General features: G+C 40.3%; 1 protein-coding gene across 1 annotated transcript in view; it reads left to right on the top strand.

The window, feature by feature from the left end:
* The first annotated feature begins 9,059 nt into the window (after nucleotides 1–9,059).
* The window catches only part of LOC135259135 (FERM domain-containing protein 4A-like), a 148,541-nt gene continuing 131,470 nt past the window's right edge, over nucleotides 9,060–26,130 (top strand). The window contains exon 1 of the mRNA XM_064343097.1: nucleotides 9,060–9,311. Within this exon, the coding sequence (XP_064199167.1) occupies nucleotides 9,267–9,311 (45 nt within the window). The 5' untranslated portion in view covers nucleotides 9,060–9,266. The remainder of the gene's footprint in view (nucleotides 9,312–26,130) is intronic.

Consider the following 26,130-nt stretch of genomic DNA (forward strand, 5'->3'; position numbering starts at 1 on the left):
AAACATATTGTCTCCCAGTGATATTCAATATATATCCAGTAGATGGCAGCAATTCACAGAGAATCTGTAGGAATTACTGGCATCAAAAAGAATAGTTGTAACCTAAATACTTTTGTGTAGTTGTATATGCAGCCTATTACCAAATTATCCCAGACATATTTTAAATTTTGAAAAGCTTTTGACTATTTATTTATTTATTTATTTATTTATTTATTTATTTATTTATTTATTTATTTATTTGTTTATCATCTGGTCTGTTGCCTGTCTGCGAGAATGAATTCCAGGTTTCACATATTTTGGCAGAGCGGTATGAATGTCTTTTATTTGTGGCCCAGAGTATCGGTTTCTGAAGGTTTTTGGAGTTTGCCTGTACCTGTATTACAAGGTGATTTTAGATTCATCTTTGAAAACATAAATATCATACTGTCAAAGTAGAATTTTTCTCCTTTGAGTTCAGTGTTGTTCCTTGGAAAAAATATAATGGATATATATATATATATATGTGTGTGTGTGTGTGTGTGAGATAATATAAGAAGTGCTTATAACTAATATGAGGGATACTGTAACTCGTTTATATGTTTTTTAAAAAATATGTCATGGCATACTTCTCTGCAGAATACCAGAAATCTTACTGGGCCACTCGTTTGTTCATCTTTTAAACAAGCATAATAAAGCTTCCAGTTTCCCTAAATATGAGCTATTTTTATGCTGAATATGACAACACAATCTTTCTGAAGAAGGCTTTACTTGGTATTATATAATAAATATTGTTTTTGGCTTAGCTGTATGATGGCTTCAAAACAAAAAATAAACTGTGATCTTTTTAGGAAAGACTAGAAGTGACATAGAAATATTCTGTTTTTGATTAATGAAGGCATGAATCGACACTGCCTCATTCCTTCATTCAATGGTATTTTTAATAACCAAAATATGTTTTAAACCTACCCTGAACTTTTATGAAGTTCACTAATGAACAGAGCTGCATTCATTGCTACAGTAATACTTTGTATACTTTGAGTACTTCATACATTACATTTCCTGTGTTAACAGATTACACAGACACACCGACACACACGGACACACACATGCATGCACACACATACTCACACATATCCAGGTGTGAGTCCAGCATTCACATCAATCAGTATGCAGCAGACAAGTCATTTCAGTGCAGTCCCGAGGGTAACTTTCAGCCAGTGGATACTCATCACTGACTGTAGTAGACTCACATTGCAGTATAAATAGAATCAACTGCTGCATATTCATCAGCTCACGTGTGTTAGTCATTTGGGACTTGCATTTTTGAGAGTGATAATTTGTGACTAATTTCCAAATATGTCGTGTTAATCTGAGGGAGAAAAAAGTTACTATTTTTAGTTCCTTGACATAATCCTCTTCACCACAAATTGGAACGGGCACACTGAAATGAACAAGGGTTTCTAATATGGGATACATTTTGGTAGTAAATGGGTCAAATGTATGCAGGATTTTAATCCTTTTTTAGCAGGTGTAGGATTTGGGATGGAGAATCCACAGTTCCCTCTTTGCATATGAGCTGCTTTACGTGCTTCTCTTCTTCTGGAAAGGAAAAAAATAGGTCAGAACTTGTCTGTTGATGTTCTGTATTTAGAAGTCTTCCTGGATGTATGTACAGGATGTAAAACCTTCAAAATGTAATGATGTGATTTATTTCTTCTGAAAGTTTCAGGCACAAAGCCAGGGCAAACATAACTTAGTGCCGGGTGTTTGCTGAAACAATTCAGTTTCTTTTTCAGGGCACAAGTGCCCCATCCTTTTCACTGGAATTCCACTTCCTTCCCCTCTCTGTAACCGGGTGCATGTTTTTCTCATGTCTCTGAATACAGCGAGCAGTAGTGCACCTTGGCCATATTGGATTCCTGCCAACAGGGTGAGACCCTCTACCAACACCCTGATACCATGTTGATAACAGAGCTTCTCTCTTCATTATCTATGGTTGTATACCATCCACAGCAGTTTCCAGTTTATCATCTTGAATGCCTGTGTGTCTGTCTGTCTGCATCTAGCAGCACAGCTTTGCCGCTAGAAATATCATCAAAGCGGTGAGGATCAACAGGTGGTGATTGCACCTGTTTGCTTTCTCTACATACCACAGGTAAACGTATACATCTCATGTGTGTTTCACTAAAATATATATTTTTTTTAAATTAAATGTCACAGTTAATTCTTTGCTGATAAGGAATGTATATCATTGCTCCAATATATTTTCCAATATGACCGTGAACTTTGTAGAGATAAAGAAATGGCATTGAGCTGCAGTGTGAGTATTTTCTCAACACATTGTTTCATTGTGATGAAAAGTGTAGCATTGTGAAGTCATCATGTAGCCGCAACTCTTATCATATAGCCACAGATCGTAAGTTTGATCTTAATGTTTTCCACCTGAGAGCTGCACTTGTACTAGTGGTAGGCATGCCAGGGATCCGGCAGTGTATTAATCAGTTTCCCAGAGGGTGGTGTACAAAAAATTGACTTCCTGCATTCACCTTCACTGAATTCATATCATTGGTTAGAAAAAGAGTTGGGGTTATGCCTTACATGAGAGGAGTATGAATAAGCCTAGTAAAATAAACAACAACATGTTTGTTCATGCATGAGATGTTCAGTGTTTAAGTCTGACGGATGGAGAACTGCAGCAGGGTTGACGCAAGTATCTTCCAAAAAAAAAAACCTGATATTTCGATTTCCATTACGTACTGAATTCATTATGCTCTCTTGTTTGCCCCTCAAGCAGCTTACCCTTCTTATAAGGCAATTTATTCACGGTTTGCATGAATACATGAATGGTAATTGGCCCATGGCAGGCGTGCAGGGCGTGACTACAAATGAGAGCCTGCACCTTCCAGCCGAGGCCTGTGGGTCCTCAGCCGAAACTCATCACCCCTCAAGATGTCATTTGTGACTTTCTGACTGTGTGTTGCAGGTGCTTCAACACCAACCAGACCTCACAGGCAATTCCCCTGAGCGGTCAATCATGCTAACACCCACAATCTCTCTCGGCTTCATTCTATTGGCTGTGTTTTAGTTGCTTTGGGTTGGGTTGTCAGCTGTGTGGTTATGTTGTTGAGTCAGGCATGAGGTAAATACAACTGATGAACATTTATGAATGTGTTGAACTTGATTTGTTCTTAATTCATGTTATTCTGCATTTTTATTTGAATGCTTGTTATGTCCCTCTGCCCCAAATGGGGTGCTGGTTGCCCAGAACTGTATGGGCTGATCTGTCTCTGTTTTGGGAACTGAGCTCACCTGTGGAACTCAGGAGACCAACGTAAGGAAATCCGAGGGTGATGCTCTTCTGAAAGTGTTCTCGGCTCTCTCTGTCCACGGGTCTTGAAGTTGGGCATGCTCCTAGACTTCTTTGTTCAAACAATTATTATAATTTTGTTTTTCTTCGTACAAACCAGGTGTCAGCTTCTCTGTTTACGGTGGCTGTGGTGCAGCTATAACACTGCTGCTCAGTATTAAATCTCCAAGAAGTAATAAAAATAATGGTAAAAAACTTGTTTCAATAAGAAATTTCTTTAAAATGATCATTGTGGAGCACAGCTTGATAATTACACTCATATTTTCGATGAATGAGGGTTCATTGAACACACACACACACACACACACACACACACAAAACTCACAATGAGGAAATTTTGTTGCATGGCACTGGCTTGGCTCTCAGTTCAGTCTTTCTAGCATGTTGTGTTTCCAGTGCCTTTATCTCAGTAGTTACAATGAGATTAAGACAGATGGAATGAAGATTGGGGATCCACCGGCTTGTCCCTCTCCAGGGGCCTGACCCATTCTCAGCCTGTTCATCAGTCACCGACTCCCTGACTAACAAAGGAACTAGTCAGCTTGCACAAACTCAAAAATACCATATCCATCCAATCTCTGTCTGTTTTCCTTCTTTATTGAATTCAAAATTGTCAGCAGAATTGATTAAACCAGTCCTGAAATTGACTTTTGAAAACGTTGTGTCCTTTGCGGGAACAATTGGAAACTTCACCGACATGATCTATAATTACAAGTAGATGGTGCACCGCCTATAACTGGCAGCCCTTTTGGTGTGCAACTGTCTCCCCTCATTCCATTGAACTGTGTTATGTTTGAGGAGATCAAAGCACGCGATGCTTTGCATTATCATGGTGTGTTAATGACAGAATGGAGTTCTTCATTTTTCACATGCTGTGCCAGTTGATATGTAACAATAAATAATCTTCTGTGTGGTTTGATTATTGCCAGATGGCTTACTCAGGAACATTTTGTGCATAAAAATATCTAGACCGAAGTACTTCCAGTACTGATACATGGCTAGTTTGAACATCTGCCCTGACCATCTTAATATGGGTGTAATACAGATGACTCTAACTGGACTAGATGGCTGTAGGTTTGAGTCCAAGTTGAATTATTGTTGTTGTACCTTTCAGCAAGATGCTCACCTGAATTGCATTTGTATTATGAATATAGCTATATAAATTCATAATACGTGCAATAACATTGGCACAATCCTCCATCTTATTGCATTACTGAGATACACGTGAGGTTAAAAGGCCTTCGTATAAAATGGGTATCCTGTCAGCCATTTTGTCCAATTTCCTGCATCTCCTGAGCTCTTCAAACTCAAGGTGGTGATCTGGCAGTCTTGATAATCTCTCCAATAATGTAACACGATCTAATATTGATTTCAAATAACATTCATTGCACTTGAGGACATTATTATTTCCTGCCACTGCCTGAGATACTCTATTACATTCTGTATCCCATCACCCAGAAGTCGGGGTGCTTATCTACTTTCATAACCCTGTGCACCATATGCGCAATGACGTCCAATACCTGTGTGCTTGGTGACCTGTTCAAGACTCAGTGTAGAGTTAGATTCCCCAGTGAACCCATTAGTGGCCATATTGAGCTGTATACCTGTGCCAGTTGTGAGGTTTTAAAAGCTTTGTTTCTGCTAAACCTGCCATATTTGTACAGATTGAATTGCATTGATATATCACTCACACAGACAATCATGAGGTATGTGATTATGTATAGTGGATTCATTTAAGTTTATGTATTGTCAGGATCATGAAATTGTAGGCTGGTTTGTGAATAATTAAGACATATAGAGTATAATATCAAAACCTCCAGTTATACAGATAATTTATATGACAATGCAGTGGTTACAAATAGAGGAATATACAGAAGTTTGACAGGCTAAATAAGATTTAGAGTTGGTGCAGAGAGATTTGTGTTGGTCTTGCAGCAGGAGATCCATGCATCTTCATTTACATCTGACTATGGAGTGAGATTAGACTCAATATTATCGACAAATGCGTGTATCACGGTCCATAAATAAAAGCCAAGTCACAAGTGTACTTTACTATCTATAGACAAATATATCTCTCAACCTGAGTCTTGTAAATCGACATTTAAATTAATGTGAGAGATATTTGTTTGTATATAGTAAATTTGTTAAATCACATTTGTGACACATTTCTGGATCACGGTACATGCATTTGTCAATAATATTGAGAATAATCTCTCTCCACATTAATGCAATTACAGTGCATATCAGCATATCTGGGCACACAACTGAGAAAAATGCAATAAAATAAAGAAAATTTGGAACATAGGAATGTATACCTAGCTTCAAAGCACAAAGATGGTGATGGCCATTACCCCATATTTGAATTCAAGCCATTGCCCTGAATGAGTGAATGAAAGAAGTCATAAACTGTCAGCAACATTAGCGCTTGGATTTGAGTAAATATTATAATTACGAGCTCGCCATTTATGATCAAGATGGATGTGACAAGTTGTGTTAAGATAACGCAGGATGCATGTGATGTGATGCGTGACCTTCGAATGTACGTTTACTTTCTCGTATGAAATTATCCTCTGTGTTTATCTTTCGCCTCTGCAATAACAGCACATTTATGAGAGACAGAATCCCCTTTCTTACGCATTCAGCCTAGTGCTGTGACACAGCCGTGACATGCCTGTAGATATAGTGCCACTCTATCAGATTAAAGCAAGATGGCCGAGAGGCGGAGCCTCCGCCCGTGCTGATAAACTTTCCCTCTGCATACTATTCTTTATCTTCATGGCTTTAATCAATAAGGCACGCTCTCCTTTCTTGACAAGACTGGTAATGCTGTGAGGATCCAGAAGGAACTGTGTGATAAAAATGAAAAATGGAGATAGACAATATATGTGTTGCAGGTTGCAACACAATACTCCTAAGCACAGAATATTTTGCTTAAATTTACATTACCCAGTTTGTGTAGGCTACATGACATGGGCGTAGGACAGTGGAAGATTTTTACTGTACAATTTGGTTCAGTGGCAACATGTTACCACACTTTGCAGGCACAACAAGGCCGACCTTTGTCAGATCTATCTGGTTTTGTAAGTTCAGATGTATTTCATTTAATCTTCATGAGTTCAATGTGCAGATTGACACAGTCTATGTTTTTTTTTTTTTTTTGGAAAATGCTTTTCTAGTCTAACTAACTTCTAACATTATTTCTAACATTAAAAAAAAATAAATAAAATGTAATGTTTGTAAATTGAAATTGAAATCGTTTTTTTGTTTAGTTTATGTTTAATATATGAAAATACCTGTCTATTTTCACCACTTTAGAATGGAAACATTGAAGCGAAGTGAAATCAGGTTACAAATTTCCATTTAGTCAGTAAGGCAGGATTATAATGTTCTCTTTCAGCCAGTTTTACAGACATAGCTTAAGCCTAGACATAAATTTAACTTGAATTGCGATTTTCCATACTAAGCTCATTTTAGTCCAGGACTAAGCTTAATCTGTCTGTGAAACCAGCCCTTTATGTAATTATGTAATTTATGTATGGGAATAATTTGACAAATGACATGACCGAGTAGTTTGTCCCATCATTCACCTGCATGAAAAGCCAGCTGACAGTTTGGTAAATATGTACCTGTGTGGACAAGCAATCATCTGCTACTAGAAGTGTCACTTATTTAGTTTAACAGCATTTAAGATCCTGAGTCCACTCTCTCTTCAGGTTTAAAGGTGCTCCGCTGAATATTTCATGTGGAGGGATTCAGGGCACATAAGGTGTAGTGCTATTTGTGGGTCTGCAGGATTTTGCATGTTGGAAAGCGCATTGATACTAACCAGCCTTGATGTGTATGAGAGCACAGGGATCCTCTCTCCTCCCGGGAGGGAGAATTTGTGCAGGATTTGCATAGCGCTACCATTGATTAGTCGCTACGTGACTAAGAACAGGATTGCTGTTCCATTGAGGAGAAAGGAGAGTCAGCTTTTATTCTGCTGTGAGAGAGAGACTCAAGGGCAAACTTAAAGGGCACTACAATTTAATCACCCAAAGAGATAGAAAGACTCAGTGGTGCTGGTAATGTGCTGTTAAATTACTACATAATGGATTCAGATGCCAATTACCCAGGTACCTTTGACTAAGTTTACAATGTGGTTACTTAGCATTTACTTCACTGGTTCAGGCCTATTATTATTATTATTATTATTATTATTATTATTATTATTATTATTATTATTATTATTATTATCACGTTTTCCATATTTGGCATTGCAACCATTTTAGTTCCAGGGAACCACCCCCTCTTTTTTCTTCTGTCTGACCTGGTTCTTCCCATTCAGTTGCAGGAGTTCCCTGGAATACTTAACTACATTCACATGATCTTAATGAATCTCTCACTGCTTCTGATTATGCTTGGAGTCTAGTTTTATTTAATCAGGGAGTCTTGGCTCAACGTCTAATACTTTTTAATGCATTTTACATTTTACATGAGGAAATGTTCTGAGCTGACTGTTTGACTATTTCAACTTTAAAATGAACCTTTCTGGTGATAAACCGGTAGGTGTTTGTGCTTCTTTTTAGAAATTACAAATACATTCTGTAAAATTAGATGTCATCATATTTTTTGGATGTTTAGGGTTTTAGAGAGGTTGATGAGAAGGTACTACAAATCAAATTGTGTTACATTGGGCTATGAATGTTGAGCACCTCACAATGTAAATTATTTTGGATATCTAGGTGGTTTGGAACCTCCTATTTTTATCCTCACTGATGATTTGTGCGGTCTTAAACTAGTCAAGTCTAAATATTCATTTTTTTAGCCCCATACTTCTGGTTGCCATGGCATAAGACACTCAGTCGCTGAATTTTGGCAAACTAATTTGTCTTTGTGTCCTAAGAGCCTTCCGCAGTTGTAATTAATCCTGTGAGTATGCAGGAGCAGCAAAGGAAAAATTGGTTGAGGGCGGGGGGTTGGGAGGGGGGTTTGGAAATGCAGAGCCCCACAGAGATGAGAGAAGGGGGGATGGGGCTTGTTAGAGAGATGCAGCTGGTGCCTTCTGGAGTGTTGGGCATTCTGGTGTAGAACCAGCATTGTGATTGCACACTTGAAGAAAGTATGTTAGCCCCACAGGGACCTCTGGACTCCCTTTCAGTTAGGTACTGTAATCAGCAAGGTGAAAGATGGTGACTTCCTGACACAAATTCTATTTCAACTGAGAGAAGGGGCAGTAGTACAATACAATTTGTGAGCATGAGGTTCTGTGCATCATTCCCACCCTAAGAAATGTACCTGCCATCCCTTTCTCACCTTTCCCTGGTTTGTAGTGTCTCTTTGAAGTAACTGGCGCGAATGGTACACAAGCCACGTTGAACAAAGTCACCACGTTTCTTTGAATTATTTATTGCCATGTGCTCAGTCATCTTTAAAAAAATGGAGTCTGGATTACCGGCACTGCTGCGACACCACAGCCCTCAGAGGGTTAAAAAGCCCAATCGCATTCAGGTGTGTTTGCCGTACCCTAACTAAGCAACCAGGCGACGCTTAATACGATTTCCACACCATCGCTAGTGAGGATGCTGCTCTCTCTCCTGCTCTGCCTGGGAATATTTGTCTGGTAGCCGTTTTCCGAAGTGCTCCCCCCCCCCCCCAAACCACTTCTCTCCCCCCACCCCCCCCACCCCGCACAGGCTCCGCTCGGCTCTCTTTTTTCCTCGTGTCATGTGCGCTTTGAGATATGAAGGCAGGATTTGCGGGAGCCTTCCTCTGAGCGCAGTCCGTGGCGTGCCGTTTCCCTGGTAAGAGGCTCGGAGGTTCAGCGTCCTGTGCTCCAGGGGATCCGGGGAGCAGAGCGGGAGCGTCCTGGTTCCAGGGGCTTTTTTTCTCTTCGAGTGATCGTCCTCAGCAGCAGCAGCAGCGAGCAAGCGGAGACACCATGGCCATTCAGCTCATGCCCGACTCAGCCGTCTGCCTTCTGATGGTGAGTACTGAGGCTCTCCCCTCCAGCCCACAGCCTGCCGTACCTGAGCCTTCCGCTGCTCCACTCTCCTTCACCTGATCAGTGCAAGTCTGCGTCCTGCCTGCTAGGGGCATCAGGATAAAACACAATCTGCAGCCTTTTCACTCCTGACCTGAGTCCTCCACTTTAATCTGCTAAGTAACTTTCTCTTCTGCTTTTCCTTGTGTACCCTAAGAACGCTCTAGGGTATTTCGACGGCTATGCATGTTTTAAGGAAATTAGTGGCTTCTTAAATTAGACTTTTGTTTTTGTTGCGATAAGATTCATTTAAAGCAAATCACAACATCACAGATTGCATTAGAGCTTGCTCTTCATGCAGGGAGAGGATTTCGGAGAGCAGTGGTCACGTTGATGTGGTTTTTCTGCAAACCAACTGCATTTTGAGGAGCATGGTTTAGATGACCACTGTGGAAATTGTAAACAAATTTCTTTCACAAACGCAATGTGGAAAGCAGAATTGAATGATGCTGAGAAGTCCCTTATACCCCCACCAAGCAGGCAGGTTCATGCACTGATAGCTGTTTCACTGCCGAATCCTTTCGTTTCAGCCTGCAGAGCTAAAGCCAGGCGGTGATAGCGGGTTTTATGTTTCAGGAGCTGCTTTCTACTTTCACGTGTGTAGCAGTTCTCTTTGGCTCAGATAGCAGAGGCTTGTCAGGGCAGCATGTGGAAATCTGCAAGCTTTGCACTCCCTTCCCAGAGAGAACACTGCATCATGGCTCTACCTGTGTCCCACACCTGTCAGGAATTCCTGTCGTCATGGCGATAAGACCTTTCCTTTGCTGGGATGGGAGTGAGGGTGGGGCCCCACACAACTCCACTCCATTGTCTTTGTCCCAGCTCCCAGGGGAGTCTAATATACTGGAAACCCACATGCACTGTGATGGAATCCTGTTTCAGCAGGAGTAAAACTCCTCTGTTCAGCCCTTGCACCTCCCCCTAAAACCTCACTCCCTCTCAGTGCCATATCAGAGCAGGTAGAGCACCTTCCAGGAAGGGGATCAAATATGGAGCTCTTCAAGCCAGTTCTGTTTAAGATTAATTTTGTTACTGCTCCACATTTGAAAAGCAGGAAAAATACAGTTCTCTAACTTTTACATGAGGTGCAGTGACCAGGGTACTTGGTGCCTGACCAGTTAAAGCTGTTCTTTCTTGTATTTCCTGCTATAAAAAAGAGAATTAGACTCTTGGCTACCATTAAACTTGTGCATTAAAATTCATATTTACTCAGATTTAGATTTTGTCTCACAGTGCTGCTCATCATCTCTTACCCAAAACATGAAAATTTAATGTTGTTTGTGAGAGGATTTTGGTTTTGATTTTGACAAAATGTTTTCCAGTTTTGTTTTTTGTGCAACAGCATCTTGTCATAAATTCATTTATGCAGTCGTCACCATGTTTTTACTGAACTGTCATTCACATCATGCTGATTGTGTTAAGACTGTAAACCCAACTGAAATATTCATTTGAATTTATTCAGCATTGACCTGCTGTTGAATATTTATAATTTGATTCTGCTGTGCTCATAAATATTTCACAACTCTCATTTGGCTATTAACTATGAGTATAATTTCATTCATTTCTCCTTGATGGAAACAATCGTGTTTCCTCTAATATTCAGATAACATGTTATGAATTTCTTCTTGTCACATTGACAGCGAAACATAACTGGCTTTAACTGTGCGTACTCAGACCACACCCAATCTTACAAATATCAAGATGCAAACCTGTTTGCTCCCATAAATATACAAATTTTCATTTCCCTTCATCCCTCATGTAAATAACAGCATCTGTTTATTAATTTGTGCCAAGTTCTTGGACAACCATGGTGAGCCTAATACCCATTAGTCATTTGTCTTTTCAGTGAATGCTTAAAACAACAGACGGGTCCATTCTATTTATCTCTCTGTGCCTCTGGGATATCTCTGTATAAACCTTTGGTAAGGGTGGCATAAAAGGCATCTAGAATATAGTCTGTTGTTACAAATTTAGCTCTCATTTCCATGCTCTATTTGCCCATTACCATAAGTAGCAAAACGTCACATAAAATTATACTCAAAGCCATATAGCACAATTTCTGGGTATTCAAATAGCAAGACTATGTTAATTTTCATTAAATACTGTTTCCACTGAATACATTTTTTGTCTTACTTTTTCTATATATGAATGTAAAGATGAATATTTTGAAAATGACTATTCTGAAGGCATTGAGAAAGCTTGTAATGAAGGACATTCAACTTCATATTCTTCATGACTTCATGACTATTTCCTCATGACTAATAGAAATTAAACCATGAGATATGGAACAAACAAGCCACATGTGGCTGTAAAATCAACTTTAATAGAGTGACATCATCATGAAATGGCTGTATTTTTTAGCCTTTTGCCTTTTGTCTATGTAGAAAGCCTAACTTGCGTGTGACATCATTAAGCCTATTTTTTTCTCCTGCCCGCCCCCCCCTTTACACCCCACCCAAGGCCTAGTACCTAGTACAGTGAATTAATAACAGAAGAACCCCACACTATAGGAGCTCTGCCGCTGGGTCCCGCTGGGCTGCCCGTCCACCTGCTAGATTAGTCACCATAGTTACCAGAGCATCCTGCGCTGCCTAACCATCAGGTCCTGCAGCACCACAGAGACAGCTCATATTGACACAATATAATTATCCTGGCAGGAAATGATCTCTCTTTTTTGACGGGGCTATAGGCTTAAAAACTCCTGCTAGCTTTGAGTTTCAATTTTAGAATGTATCTTTCAAACTCATTTGCATTGTAATAAGGTTTTCCACAAAATGAATGTCTGAAATCTGAGTGTAAACCCATTTGTTCAAGTATTTTTTTAGTATTCTACTTTTTATATGCAGTTCATGGCAGTTTAAGGGCAGACTAAGACTATATGAATTTTTTTAAAACTCTGTTTTGACTTAGTATTGATTACACACACATTCAAAATGGGAGTAGTATGTCGTCATCTGATCTGTAATGAGATGGTATCATGGCCAAAGATGGAATGAGTTCATAAGATTTCACCACTAAGCAGCATCTGCTAGCATGAGATGACTGATGCCTATCGAGGAAAAGCAGTAAGCCAGGCTTTCACATGGATAATGATCTCTCTCTGTTACTTAAAATAAATCCTAAAAGGCACCAAGCTGTGATAACATGACATGTGGGGAAAATGGATAAATACGGCAGTATTTTAAAATCAGCTTTTCAAAGGGCCATTGACCTGACTGTACATTAGTAGACCCATTGTACATCCACAAGAATTTTCCCCAGGATTTTGATTGTCAAATATAAGTACACAAAAACCAAGAAGCACGGTCCAAATTAAGTTACTAACATGGCAATCAAAGCATAAATTTGGGTTAGTCATGGAAAAGGTTATCTTTAAAGTATAAATGCATTAAAATACATGTACACTGTGTGAGGATTCATGGATAGTATGCATTTTTATTTCATCAAGACATGACTTTGTTATAATGTGAACTGACAACAAACTTTTTCCATTGTAAAACGTTGGATAGTTTTGTGTTATTTTTTTTCCTTAAAATACACTGTTTAATGTGATTATAAACACACAGGGCATTTGTAACAGCCAGAGATAGAAATGACATTAAACTGTAATAAAACTACTATGGAGAACAGCCTGCCAGTCTCAGTCATGACTGTAAATAAAGGACTAAGCCCTAATTCTGACCCAATGTGGGATCCCTGCTCTCCAGTAGGAAATAATATATTTTATACAAAGAAAGAGATTCACATTTATACAGTAGAAAGATTTCGTTGTATTGGCCTTTTTACATTGTCTGCTTTATGGGTCGATGTAACAGAAGTCATCAACGATCAAATATCCCTACTTTTTGGATGCGGTACCCAAAAACAGGGGGAATGACAAAGCTTTGTTAGAATTGGTTTAAACATCATGTGAACCTGTTGTTGTGATCAAACAGTCTTTTGTTCTAGAACCTCTTTGTGTGCTTCTTTCAGCATACGGTTAGAAGTCTTTAGTAGAGCATTGATACAAAGGGTGCTAAAGTGGTGGTAGTATATCATCACACTGTGATGTAAGCAATATTTCAAAAACTGCATTATGTTAATTAAGAATTTGAGACCCTGTATCTACTAAAATTATATAGATGTAATTCATCAACAAACCAAGTCAAGAGTGTTTTTCCATATTTATATGTGAATTTATGAATGACATCCACTTGTGAATTGCTGTTCATTTCATTGAGTGCGTTAGACTTTTTTCTTTGTCTTGCATACATGTGGCCTACCTTGCTTAATGATGTTATCCCAATACATCCATCATACCTCAAACTGTAATCAGTTGAGTGTCATGGCAATATGTCACTAATTGCAGTTCAGCATGCCTGTGTGTCTTGATTACCACTCTTGATTCAGTTACCAAGTGGATAGGGACTACCGGCATAGCTTAGAATGAAATAATTACAAGGATTTGCCTGTGTTTGATGTCAGTTACAATGTCCACACACAAAGCAGCCTTTTCATGTATTCAATTATAACTTCAAGAAGCATAACGATTAAGTTTTGTCTCCATATGCAACAAACACAGGAGGAGGGCTTGTAAATGCAATTATACATTACGGCTAGTTACTTCACATGTGATTCACGCTGCATACATGTATTTTAACAGGATAGCCAGCATCAGTCAGCATTTACATTTACATTTGAGTATTGAAGTGAATTTATCTTGGAGTGCTTTGAAAATTCACTTTCATTTTTATGCAACACTTCCACCATGACCAGTGTTTCCAAAAACAGATCAGTGTAAGTGATAGATGTACCACTTGAGCTGAGCTTCACACCTTTCATTCCCTTTCTTGAGAGAACAGATTTTTTTTTTTTTATCTGGCCAAGGTGATGGAAATTTTTTGTGAAAATTATTATTATATTTTCCTCAAATTGGATTTAGATCAGTTGTCTGCTGACACTCCTACCTGCTGTTACCTGCTGGCCATAAACAATAGCAAAGTGTCTCTGGTGAGGGAGAATTACCATTCCTTTGTGAGCGCGTCGCTCATTACAGACTGCCTAGACGCCGTCGCTGTTCTCTGGGCGGAGAATCCGGAGATAGACGGAGTGAGACCGGTCCCTGCGGGATGGGTTGCTGATATTACCCAGCATGAGCTCCTGCCTTTGAATACACAAGCTTTGATTTCCGCACCGCTCCCACGAGGGACGCTGATCTGAGAACAGCCAGAGGTATGAAGGTTTTGATTCATTGCGATGGGCTCTGACCCTCTGTATATATTTAAATGCCACCGGCTGCTGCAGCTTGACCCCGGTGTCAGAGGCAATAATGATCATAGCACAGGACTCAGGGCCACCCGCCAACCCTTTACTCTTCTTCTGACAAGGCCTGCTAACCTGGAACAGAAAAGATGCTATCTCACATGATTTAGGTTGGCCGGACCCACCGGAGTCGGAGCCTCGATTGTATCAAGCCATAATTCTCAGCTCCTGACAAGCTACGGTGCCGTCATGAGCGTTCTGCAGTCACGGAGCTGGGCTCCTAACCAGATCCTCCTGCTTGATCGAATCCAGGGTGCATTGCCGCTCTACCCTATGGCATGGTGGCACTTGACCTAGTTCCAGAGCCCATGCTGTGCGAAATGCTGGCTGGCTTGGATAAGGCCATCTACAAAGCCCATAAATAACACCCTGCTGTCACAGCGTGCAGTGTTTGTGAGGAGGCCGGGGGTTACGATGCTTCCTGTTCGCGCCACAGGGGGACTTCGGTAGGCTCTCCGTGGATCAGCTTAATCTCTCCGCCTCCCTCTTTCTCTCCATGTGTGAGGACTGTTTAAGGTTTTCAAAGAGGCTCCACACCACTGCTGTCACAGTACAGCCTTGACCCAACTTGACCCACTCACTATGATGGCTGCAATATTGGCACTTTCATGCTAACCTCATGCTGTGCAATATAAAACAGCTTAAGAAACACATTCAATTTTTTCTTTAATCATATACGCCAAATTACATATAATGTAAGCTCTTCTCATCAAATACACTACTCTGGACTATGTACATACCTTATGTATACTATATGAACCTTATGGCACTATATATAGAGTATGCCATACTTTGGTAAAAGTATTAAAAATGCAAACAGTTTTCATATGAAAAGAGAGTTATACAGTTGCATGAGATTGAATGAAAATGCCCAATCACTGCACTACTGTTCTTAATACTAACCTACCGTGGGCCTCAATGGTAAATGCACTCCTAAAAGTAAAGCAGAGCAGAGATTAACGAGCTCCATCTATACTTATTTATATATTTTATGGATTTTCTCTCTTCTTGCTCTGTTTCAGTCTGTACGGTCAGCAGTTCTTCCCTCAATCCAATGCGGCAGGAATGGGATCCTCTCCGATTTCTGCATTTCATTTCCTTCCACAGAATACTAATTATAGCGCGCATCCTCCACGTGTAATTATAGAGCTGCACTGCCTTTGGAATTAGGGCAATAATTGACTTAGTGCAGCACAAAGAATGGTCAAGTGCACTGCATTTGCTCAGCCATCATTGTGCATCTATTTTTAGAAGAATTAATTGCATTTATACAAATTTATACTCCTACTACATGGCATGATGTTATACTAGCCATAATAACTCATTGCTTAGCAGATACAGAATGTATGCTTGCAAATGCGATCTAGCTCACTATCTAGCTCACTGAGTTAGTGTCATATCCGATAGCTAAATGCTAACTTTGTTCTGTGCAAAATACAGTAAATGGTAATTCAGGGCTGAATTCAGGTTCAGTGCATTACATACAAGCTTACAAAGTGATACTGTATATAGGGTGTTGAGGACTAGTATTTTAGGTAAAGAGGTTATTTGACAGATCGAGGAAAATATCTCATAGCTTACAGATTGCCCAGCAATAAAGTGTCCTCAACGAGCTCAGAGGACTGCTACACCGACTTCCGCTTTAAATGAGGATGTATTCTATCTGAATTCCCTGCTGATGTGAAACTTCTTGGCTAAATTATTCTGCTTGACTCATATCTGTCCTGATTGTTACTATATATAGACCCACTGCTGATGCTAGCCTGGTTTCAACCTGATATCAAATTTGAAATTCTTCCATTCGACAGCTCAACTTATAATTTTAAAAATTCAAAAACTTTGAAAATCCCTTTATTCCACCTGGTTCTTGGGCAAGCTGAAAGCCCCAGATCCATATTTGTACAGATATTTTGCATGCCCATATTGGTGCAAGGCTTACTGTGCCAGCGAGAAACATAAATCTGTAGCGTTTTAACAAGCATCCTTCAGGCATCTGAAAACTAGGTTGCTTATATGGGCCGCTGTGAATACGCATCATTGTTGTGTGTTGCCAACCCACAGATTCTCAGATGTCATAGGGACATTTTGGCAGTACATAGAAGAACATGCTTTAATGCTAAGCTGCTTAACTCAGCCACTGCAGCTTTCAAAATCCAGAGCTGAAGTTAAACAAATAAAAGCAAGCCCAGCTCATGATTTTGGTAGTGCAGTCACATTAGGTCCTTTAATTGTAAGCGTTTTATGAGATTAAGTGGGTGGACCGTTACACAGAACTCTCACACTGCTTCTCTATTTAATGTCACAGACACACTCGTTCTTGGAGAGCCCTGGTTTTTTGCATGGCAGTACAAACCGAATCTCTATGCTTCCAACACAGCCGCCTGCTACTCTATTCATGAACACCCTAGTTACAATATCACGATGCAAATGCACACACATCCAATACGAAATGTCTCTCACTTCACAATGAATTGAATAGCACATGTCAGATATGTATCTGTAAAGGTTTGCATTTGCATGTTAATTCATGTCAGACTTTCACCCAAGCATAGCTGTGGAGGCTTTGTGCGGTTCACGGTTGATCGACAGCACAGTCCATGGTTATGAACTGAGAAGATGTAAGGGGGAGGGGTGGCGGAGGTTACTACACTCCAAGCTTATCACAGCTGTATTCATGCATTACTGATTTTTAAACAAGTCGCAATACATTCAAAACCCAGCAGAGTTTGGATATTTGCATAACCAGCGAAACTCTGCCATAGCACCGCCACCTCCAGAGGGGTGGATCTTGTGTAGTCAGTCATGGGTATCCACTGGCTGAAAGTGTGCTGTATACTGATTGATGTGAATGCTGAACTTACACCTGGGTGTGTGCGTGTGTGTGTGTGTGAGTGTGTGTGAGAGAGGGGGGGGAGGGGAAGAGGGAAGGGGCAGCATGTACCTTCTAGCAAACGGTGGACGCTCTCTTTGGGTTGGAGAAAATCTTGTTGGTTCCATCCATTGTGCCCTGGAAAAATCGATTTGATATAAAGTTTATGTCAGCTGACATTGAAACTACACAAAAGCTTCTTCTACCTACAGTATGCTTGCAGCTATATGGAAAAAGGTCAATTTTCCTATGTACACTGTGCAGTTAAGGGCAGGTCATGTTGTACACATTGTAAATATCACTCGCCTTTAAGAGCTATGGCTTTGAAATATATTTACAATAATCCATGGGGAGTTTTAAGAAATTTTTCCAGCTCTCTGTCCCACCTACACATGCCCACAAGCATTTGCTCAAACCAGAACATGTTGGAAGCGTCAACGGATTTGTGTCAATAGTTTTTAGGTTACAGATCTGACTTTGGAAAAGCCTATCCCTCCAACGGATTGCACTATTTCTGACTCACTTAAGCTTTGCAATACAAAGTGTAGTCTGTTGGCTTTGCAAGATGAACATGGGAACATAGCTGCGCATTTACAGTATTTTTCATTTGTGCAGATAGCCTGAAAATGTCACCCTCTTATCCCCTGTTTGATTTGAAATGGCCCATTGTGCCTTTCATATCACTGCAGTGCCACCTGCTTCCAACGAAGCCCAGCAGTTACTGTATGTTCACTTCTCCTATTCACTGGCCTGCAAGTTAGTTAGATAGCAAGTGTTCTATATTACCACAGCACAGCTATCTCTAATCCAAACAGACGAGGGGGCTATCGTGGCATTGAGGACAACTTGTAGCTTGTGGTTGCGTGATGCATTGCTGGGAAGACCTAATGTGGAGGTAGCTCAGGAAACCCTTTATCTGGCTAGAAGAGGCCAGTTGTATGCCACTAGTTGTGGGCAACCACTGGTCCTACTTGGTTAGTGATATTAAAAATAATAATAATAATTACATGCCATAGGGCTTTGCCTGCACTATTGTGTTAGCCAGGTAGGAGTTCTCACTTTTCCTTTTGACATATATCAGGGTTTTATCGATAACATGTTTCCAAATCAGCAGTTGTCAGCTGACAAATCATGGAGCTTAACTTGTTTATCCATTGGAAAGTGCGTAGGATAATACACAGGACCAATCACACGAAAACACAGCAGATTAATGTTGTGCTTTCAAACAAACTATTTTTATGCACAGCTGAACAAATTCCTTGAGATGCTGGTGTGGTGTGCTCCTTTTAACGATAATCTCACTAGCCTCACTATGGTGGATATTTTCAGCGTTATTTAGGATTAATCTTCATGGAGAGAGAAAGTTTCACAGTACCACAGTCTGCTAAGGATCTGACAGAGCAGAAGCACTGCTCAGTCCAAACAGAGAAGTGTACAGCTGAGACCTTAGCAGCACGCCTGTTTGTGGGCCATCTGCTTCAGATACACAGCAGATGTATGAGATAGTGGATGTTATCCTGCCGCCTGCTCTCCACAGTGATCTGACATTGGGCATGCGTGCATGCGCCTACAATAGGCATCAGATAGTCCCATGTGGGAATTGGTTGCCTCCCATATGGCGCTTGTTAAAAAGGAGAACATATCTTTTGTTATTGTGATGAGCTATATTAAGTAGCCTGTTGAAAGATGGCAACCCCAGTGTAAATCCTCACATGACAGCAAACATACCGATTTTATTTGCTGTCTTATTAACGTGCCTGCAGGAGAGCAAGAGTTGTAGTTGGTACAGTAGCTGGTTATTCATTTGCGTTACAGATGCTCTTATCTAAGGTGAGTCACCGAGGTTGTGTTTTATTGCGATACAGATGTGTATTTCACTACACAATTCAGGTTAAGCACCTTGCTCAAAGGTACAGTGGCTGCGCCCCCACCATTGAATTTACAACCTTCTTGTTCCCAATTTACCATAATGCAACCTTACACAAATCACATTTTTAATATCATAAGTACACAGATGTTTGAAATATCACGCACAATGAAAAAATCTGTATGTTCTATTGGGTGTACAAAGCTTCTTTTGTGTCTGTGTTTTGCAGTATTCTGTTGTACTGTATTTATCTGTGCAGAGACAAATTGCTAACTGAACTCCCTGGCTCAGACATTGATGCGCATTTTTTATTCTTAGCCTGTCCCAGCAGGGTTTCTTATTGTCAGTGGAATGGAGATGTGGCTCCTGTCAATCAAGATTATCCTCATTTCAAGCAATGGTAATGAACTGTTACTATGCACCACTTTTTTAACATGGGGTTCCGCAGTGGGGTCAGTTGTGCTATTCTTGGTGCAATTAGAGTGGATTTTTCATTACCTTTAAAGAGCTTCCTGAGGCAATTAAAATGGCTGGGAATGAGCTCTTGTACTGTTTCAAGGTCCCTTAAAAAGATAAATGAAAAGTGGAGGGAAATGGAACAGTGCTCAAATGGGTTAATAATTAAAGTGTTCATGGGAAAATAGCAAACACAACCAAACAGTGCTGAAAATGCACAATAATAATAATAATAAGCTTTATTTATATAGCACCTTTAATACATAAAATGTAGCTCAAAGTGCTTTACACTAGATGTGCATGCAGGATATTTCTGTTCTGGAATAGAAGAGGTTCTCTCAGGATTAGAAATTCGATCATCTCCAAATTATCTGTAGCAGTTAAAGACTCTCTTTCATTCAATCTCTCTCTCTCTCTCTCTCTCTCTCTCTCTCTCTCTCACTTTATGCTCTCCCAAGCATAAATGAAGAACTTGGTATTTACGTACCCACGCAACATATGCAATCCCATAGGCATTTCAAAGACAGAAACACAGCTCTTTTGACTTCTGATCGGTTGCCCTAGAGAGCAGCAAAAACCAGCGGTTCAATTACAGGTCACTGAGATAGCCGAGCTCAGTGTGTCTGATGTGCTTTCTAGTGACAGAGGGAAAACGACTGTGGGCAGCAGCAACAGGAGTTTCACTGCACTGCAGTGTCTGTCCAAGGGAGACAACCCCATAGGTCATTGGCATTTCAAAGTCTCCCCAGGCTAAGCGCTAAGGAAACACACAATGAAAATGACAGGACCTTTCACATTCAAACTGGATTTTCTTTTGCTGTGTATATATTAACTGGGCAACACATGCACATGATCATACCTTCAGCCCCACCTTAGAATATGTAATATATTACTCGTGCTCACTTATCAAAATGTACACTATTCAGAGTCAGGTGCTTGCCTAACTTGTATCGTCTATTATTGTGGCAGAGATCAGATGCCATTAGATAGCAGCTGACTAGATGGGGCGACATAGCTCAGGAGGTAAGACCGATTGTCTGGCAGGCGGAGGGTTGCCGGTTCAAACCCTGCCCTGGGCGTGTCGAAGTGTCCTTGAGCAAGACACCTAACCCCCAACTGCTCTGGTGAATGAGAGGCATCAATTGTAAAGCGCTTTGGATAAAAGCGCTATATAAATGCAGTCCATTTACCATTTACCATAGATGTCATTTGTTAAATCAAAACAGTTTCTATAGGCTACAATTTTCGTTAAAAAAACTGTCCACTGTGAGGACCCCTATGTGTTAAAGGTCAGTTGTGGCATGCGTATTATATGTATTATATTCTATTCTAAATGTAGTGTTGCAGCTACCACACAACGACATCTGGGTCATCATACCACAGAAACAAGCCTTATTCTGTTGTCCACCTGTTATCACAATAACTATATTATCACAATAACTAGCAGGTATCACAATAACTGAAAAATGTTTTGCTGCATTTTTTTGCACTTACTTTAAAAGACCTGAAAACAAACTGCTTGGTAATGGTGTCAATTATTATACAAGCAGATATTCTACAAGGCTATCAAGATATTCAGCTCTTTCATCCCTCTTCTGGTTGGTTAAAAAATGTGCATGTGCTTTCCTTTTTTAGTTCTATTTTCGCATGCCATTTCATGAATATTCATGATCAGAATTTTGGAACGCTCTGAGCTTCAACAAAGTCAGAATTTTCAGTTCTGCCTCCTCTCTGCTAAGTTAACACTACATGTGCCATACCAGCAGAAGTGCACTTCACAGCGATCACCATAGTAACAGAGCCTTCTCTCCAGCGCAATATGTAACCCTGTTTAATGCCAACACCAGAAGAATCTAAAATTCATTATAAAGAAATCCTCATATTTACATTTCATTTCTGTGTTTTGACAGTCTGGTGGAAGCAAGGGATCTGAAAGCAATTTTCACTCAGAAAGCTGGGCCGCTCATCCATCGCGGCCGTGTGTATATCGGGAAGGAGATGCGATGCACCAGACTCCAGCTTCCACGGCCTGTGATGTTTCGGTTATGAGACTTGAGGAGCAGAGTCCAGCATGTGGGGGCGGGTTGGGGGGGGGGTTTGGGGCTGTAACTCAGATGAGCTGCCTTGGGGCGCTGTCATATAGCAGCCATCACTCCCGTGACCCCCCCCCAGTGACAGAGTCTTGCTGTGGGGCAAACGTGTGGCTCCCTGTCTGGGAGTGTGGGTTCAGCGGGTTGTGCGGGGGAGGCATCCTTCTGAATTACTGCTTCAGGGCCTGGCGGGGCTTGGAGCATAGAGTGGAGGGCAGGGGTGTAGCAGGTAGCCTGTGTTAACCTCCCATTCAGGCTATAGCACTGCCAGTGTGACACACGCATGCACGCACGCATGCACGCACATGCACACACACACACACACACACACACCACTGTTTCTCCCTGCTGTTGTCATCAGAATCCAGACACCTGTGGGGAATCTCCCAATGACCTTCTTTTGGCTCCATATACAAATGTGGCCACACCCTCTTTCCTCTGCCACTTTGGCACATGCAGGCAGGCAGCTCTGCGGGGGCTGATTTAAACAAAAGACCTGTACATGTAGCATGTCTCCATTTATTAGTTGAATGAATTTATTGAAAATGAATGCAGCTATTAACTAATTTACTGAATCATACTTCAAACTGCTGAATGTGTCTCGCACTGGTGATTTTGTTGCAGGCTGGACAACAGTCAAATCAGGAGAGTGCTCAGGAACAGAATGAAGTGAATTCAAATCTTCAGTCCTTGTAAAGCTACAAGCTGCTAATATAAGGATTGCGCAAGCAATTTATTTTGTGAATGATATGGTTATATTGCTACATATTATTTGTCCCCGAAAATAAAAATGTATACATTGGAATAATATTTAAAATTATGTGCTGCTAAGTCAGTGATCTTATTTAATGACCTCATCATTAAGAATTTTCAAAAATATTTTACAAATTTTTCCCTTGAATCAGTATTTTCTTCAGATCTTCCAGGAGCTTTTGATTTCTCCTGGATCCTGAATGTGCCCCACTGAATCAGCATTGCCTAAAAGGCATAAGTGCAAAGCGGTCAGTGAAAGAGAAAACTGTGGTAAAGAACAATTCTGGGCTTGATTTAATCAACAGTGTCTGAGCTGTAGCCAGCCCTTGGCAACGGTACAAAAAAAAGTGACAGTATTTAGTGTCCTTTGTTACAAGTGACTTAGCAAAGCAAGTAGCGCACTGACTGAGTTACAGACATGGCCACAAGGTTTCGCCTCCATTGGATCAAACCTGAGAGAGGAACAGAATCAACTTCCTCATGAAGATTGCTATGTCAGGCAAATGTCTGGCATCAGGACTTGTGATCTGGGTATAGTGTCACATTCCCATGCCATTTGTAGCATTATTGTTCCTTTATTTAAGTGAAGTAATCAAATTAGCTTCTGAAAATATCCAGCTGAATGACTGAATTATGTGCAAAATGTCTCTGTAATTCTGAACTAAGTATGACTTCTGCTGCCTCTAGAGGGCGACACAGTGACTATATTTCGACTGGCTCACGCAGCTTATTCTCATTCTAGGCCTGTGGTCCTGTCTGTCTCTGTCAGCATCACCTTCGTATGATAAACAGAGTAAACGCAAACAGCAATAATGGCCTTAAACAGTCTCATTTTCAGGCAGATAAATGTAAGGGCCATGTTTACATATCATTTACTCCTCTGACTGAACGCATTTTCCTCGATTTTACTCCATTTGCGCCAGCTCCGCTGTCATGGAGAGATGAGGGCTCGAGCGCGTTCCCATTTGGAAGAGGCATGGATTGCTGCGCTCCAGGGGTCCCCCATGGTGGATTTTAATGAATGTGTGCAATCTTACCAGCTGCCTCTCTTCTAAATAATGTTCAGCAGCTGTTAGCGATTTGTTGTTCCTGGGCTTCTGGTAATGGAGAAATTGTGCCCGCCATTCCGAGCTGAACGGCTCCATTGCAGTGGCCTGACAGAGGTCACTCACCTCCCCAAAATGACCGCTGTCTGGTAATGTCTGGTAATGCATTTTGGACGAGGCAGCCAAATCCAATCGGATGAAGATTCCCAATTCCTGTCTGGACCAGGACACAAGCAGCCTGCAAATGTGACATGAAAGAAGAGCCTTTTCATTACTATTTATTTATTTTGTGCTGCCCTGTCATCAAAGATGAAATCTTACTGATATGAAAAAGTCAAGGGTCATCACAACAAATAAATGAGTTTTCTTTGATGGCAATTTTTGCCAAATCTCTTCAAGGAGTGATATGAAAGCAATATGTCCGTTTTTTCCCATTGTATGTGTAATTCCATTTACTTTTACATTACATTAATATAATTTACATATATAAGTGCATATAAATAATTTTATAGCCTTGTCCTGGCTCAAAATAATATTGAATGCACATACTACAAAATAAGTTCATTGTAATTGGGATATGAATTGTGAATAAAAAAGAATTATGACAGAATTCTACATGTTGATTATGAAACATTGCCTCCAACCTATGAGAATCAAGTCTTTCTTTTTAAAAAAGAAAAACACTCCATAAAAATGATACATGTTTGCATTAAGGATATTGTGCGGTTTTTCAGAAGGGTTTTGTTTCACACAAATTGTAAGCATTCTGAATGTTAAATTATAAAATAATTGAAAACATTCTGAATGCTATTACCAAAAGAAGGAATAATGTTTACCAAAAGCACCAAAAAAGCTGGTGAAAACATTGACTCCAACTTATTTTTTTCTGTTCTAAATACAGAACATTTAATGGATCTGATGGTCATTTCATTTCATCTGTTAGCTTACTTTGCATTATTATAATGAATCTGTTGATTTTTCCATTATTTTAATAAGCACTGTATAAGAGTGATAGATTAATTCCTTTTGTAAGTCTGGTTCATTTCTGCAAAACCAAGTGTAGTCATTATATGATTTGAGGAAATACATGTACAATTTTACCAGTCATAAGAAAACATGTCTTATGGCACATTGAGTTGGGAGGATGTGCTGACAGATGGTTGTAAATTCTGATTGGTTTCTGACAGTGAACAGAGCACTTTTATAACAGCAGCAGTACTAATTGTTGTCAACACCCTCAGGCAATAATGAAACTGAGACAAGTAGGCTTAGTTGCTGGAGGGAAATGTAATGTTTATTGCTTCTGTGTGTATTGTGTGTTGTGGAACAGTCAATATAAAAAAGGCAATTTTCCAGAAAGAAATCCCACAGATGAAATTGGTTTGTAAACTGTTCCTTACCTGCCCACGCTAACACCCATCTGAATGCATGTGCCTGTGGCAGTTTGGAATATGATGCGTTGCGGTTTCTCTATGAGATAACCGTACACAGCATGAAATGGCAACACAGCCTACAGTTCTTTAATATATGGTCTCATTTTCAGAGCTGCAGATCTAGGTTTGTTCAATCAGCCCCATTTCATTACAGCCATTAACACATAAATTTGTATATACTGTCATTTTGCAGATTTTTAAACCACTACAAGCCTTTGGAGAATACAGTTGGCCTGCAGTTTCCTACAGTGTCCCAAAATTGTGCACCAAATGTTAACCCAATTAATTATAGATCAGACAGATGTATTTTTTTTTTCCAAGTCCAAAATACATATGGCACAATGGGGTATATAAATCAGAACGTGGAACACATTTTTCTCAAAGGTTTCTCTGAGGGTGTAATTGGAACTGAGGGTGTCCATTATCTAACCCGCAGGGGGGCTGTAGCCTATCCCAACATGCATTGGGCCAGAGGCAGGAAAACAACCTGGACAGGTCATCACTCCATTGCAGTGCCCACACACCATTCACTGACAAACTCTGACATACCTATGGGCAATTTAAACTCAAGTTAGACTTGCTTTGAGGTGACAGGGCTATCCCCCGCACCACCATGCCACAAAGGCTATTTATTTGACAAAATTGCAGCTGCTGTCCCATGCCCAGACCTGAGCTGGCAACCACATTCCTCTTCAGATCAATTTAACTTTCTGTGATGTAATCTCCATTGTGTGTACAGCTAGTCTGAAAGGTCTCGGTAAAAGTCAGCAAAATATCACCAGTGATATATCTTCAAGAAACATCATCTGGAAATATTTGGGAAATAATATTTGGGAATTTGAGGGAAAGGTATTGAACCAGCCCTGTGCAGTTCTGAAAGAAGCATAAAATAATAACTGGTATTTTCACTGTTACACCACAGCCTTTGCTTGTGCTCTCCATCGAGT

Source organism: Anguilla rostrata, chromosome 7 (assembly GCF_018555375.3).
Source record: "Anguilla rostrata isolate EN2019 chromosome 7, ASM1855537v3, whole genome shotgun sequence".
NCBI classification, from domain to species: Eukaryota; Metazoa; Chordata; class Actinopteri; order Anguilliformes; family Anguillidae; genus Anguilla; species Anguilla rostrata.